The sequence below is a fragment of the Phalaenopsis equestris genome, unplaced genomic scaffold (assembly GCF_001263595.1).
Source record: "Phalaenopsis equestris unplaced genomic scaffold, ASM126359v1 Scaffold194327, whole genome shotgun sequence".
In the NCBI taxonomy this organism is placed as follows: Eukaryota; Viridiplantae; Streptophyta; class Magnoliopsida; order Asparagales; family Orchidaceae; genus Phalaenopsis; species Phalaenopsis equestris.
In genome coordinates this window covers 1-1,140 of record NW_018214276.1, presented here as the reverse complement: position 1 = coordinate 1,140, position 1,140 = coordinate 1, and the positions used below count along the sequence as shown (strand labels likewise).

The 1,140-nt window shown below is 42.8% G+C and overlaps 1 protein-coding gene across 1 annotated transcript; it reads left to right on the top strand.

Annotated features, from left to right (window-relative positions):
• Window positions 1-122: 122 nt before the first annotated feature.
• LOC110034887 (mitochondrial inner membrane protein OXA1-like) lies at window positions 123-998 on the top strand (the record flags this gene model as incomplete). The annotated part of the gene is given in 2 exon segments (XM_020739126.1): window positions 123-795; window positions 908-998. Coding segments are annotated over 2 exon segments (567 nt in total), but the record flags the coding sequence as incomplete, so codon positions are not given.
• Between the last annotated feature and the right edge of the window lie 142 nt (window positions 999-1,140).

Below are 1,140 nucleotides of genomic sequence, written 5' to 3'. Positions count from 1 at the left end.
CAGGTATATATGTATTTGTTAAGATATATGCAAAGGCTTTAAATTCAAAATGTTAAAAGTTGTTATAATAGAATGTAATAAATTGCTACTATTATTAAAAAATAAAATAAAATCCTGCATTTCGTAGTGGCGGAGGTCGGCTTGAGCCCACGGCCGAAAACCCTAAACCTCCGGTCTCCCCGCTCCGATCATCATCCTTGGACGGCAGGATCGTGAAGAAACCTTAGTTTTCTGATTAAAACCCGCCCCAATCCTTTGAATTGCGGCTCGTTTCATAGTTTCCTGAACTATTCAGCATCTTCTTCCATTCTCTTTGTAGATGGCTTGCAGCCGGAAGGCTCTGACCTCTGGTTACAATTATCTCTCCAGGAGATTCCACCCCTCTTTTCTCCACATTGTCAAGGATGACCGTGACCTTTCTGGATCCCCTCAACCCTTGCAGCATTCGTCGAGTCCTTTGATACAACGAGCTTCCTCTTACTCTAGACCATCCTTCAGCTTCAGATCAGCGGATCGAGATTGGAGAAGGATTGGGTTCGCCCTTCCGTTTGGAATACATCAATCTTCCCGAAATTTTTCGTCTGATGCCGAGGGATCGAATGAGGTCAGTTATATAAAAGATGTAGCAGACGTTCTGACGGACGCTGGAGTGGATACTGGCATCGTCGCTGCGACATCTTCGGTTCCAGCTCCATTCCCCGGCGAAGTGGCAGCTGCTGCGGCGGATTCGTTTCTTCCTGTTGCGGCACTGCAGCATCTGATTGATGCCGTGCATTCTTTTACCGGCTTAAATTGGTTAGGTTTCATGCTTTTATTTGTTGGTTTTCATGTTACTGGGTTGAAACTTTGTTCTTCTTTTCCCCGCTAAAATTTGTTATTTGCTATCATTCTATATGTGCACGGACAGGTGGGCTTCAATTGCCCTGACCACTGTATTGATTCGTGGGGCCACTGTCCCTCTATTGATTAACCAGTTGAAGGCTACAATGAAGCTAAATGTGAGTTTCTTCTCTATCAGATTTTGTTAGCAGCAACTTATTGATTTCTCAAAATTTTGGAGCGTCGCCTAATTTTTTCTTCCTTTATTTTTTGACCGAACTTTTTTTTCTTGCTTTTTTTTTAGCCACTAAATTTTTTTTT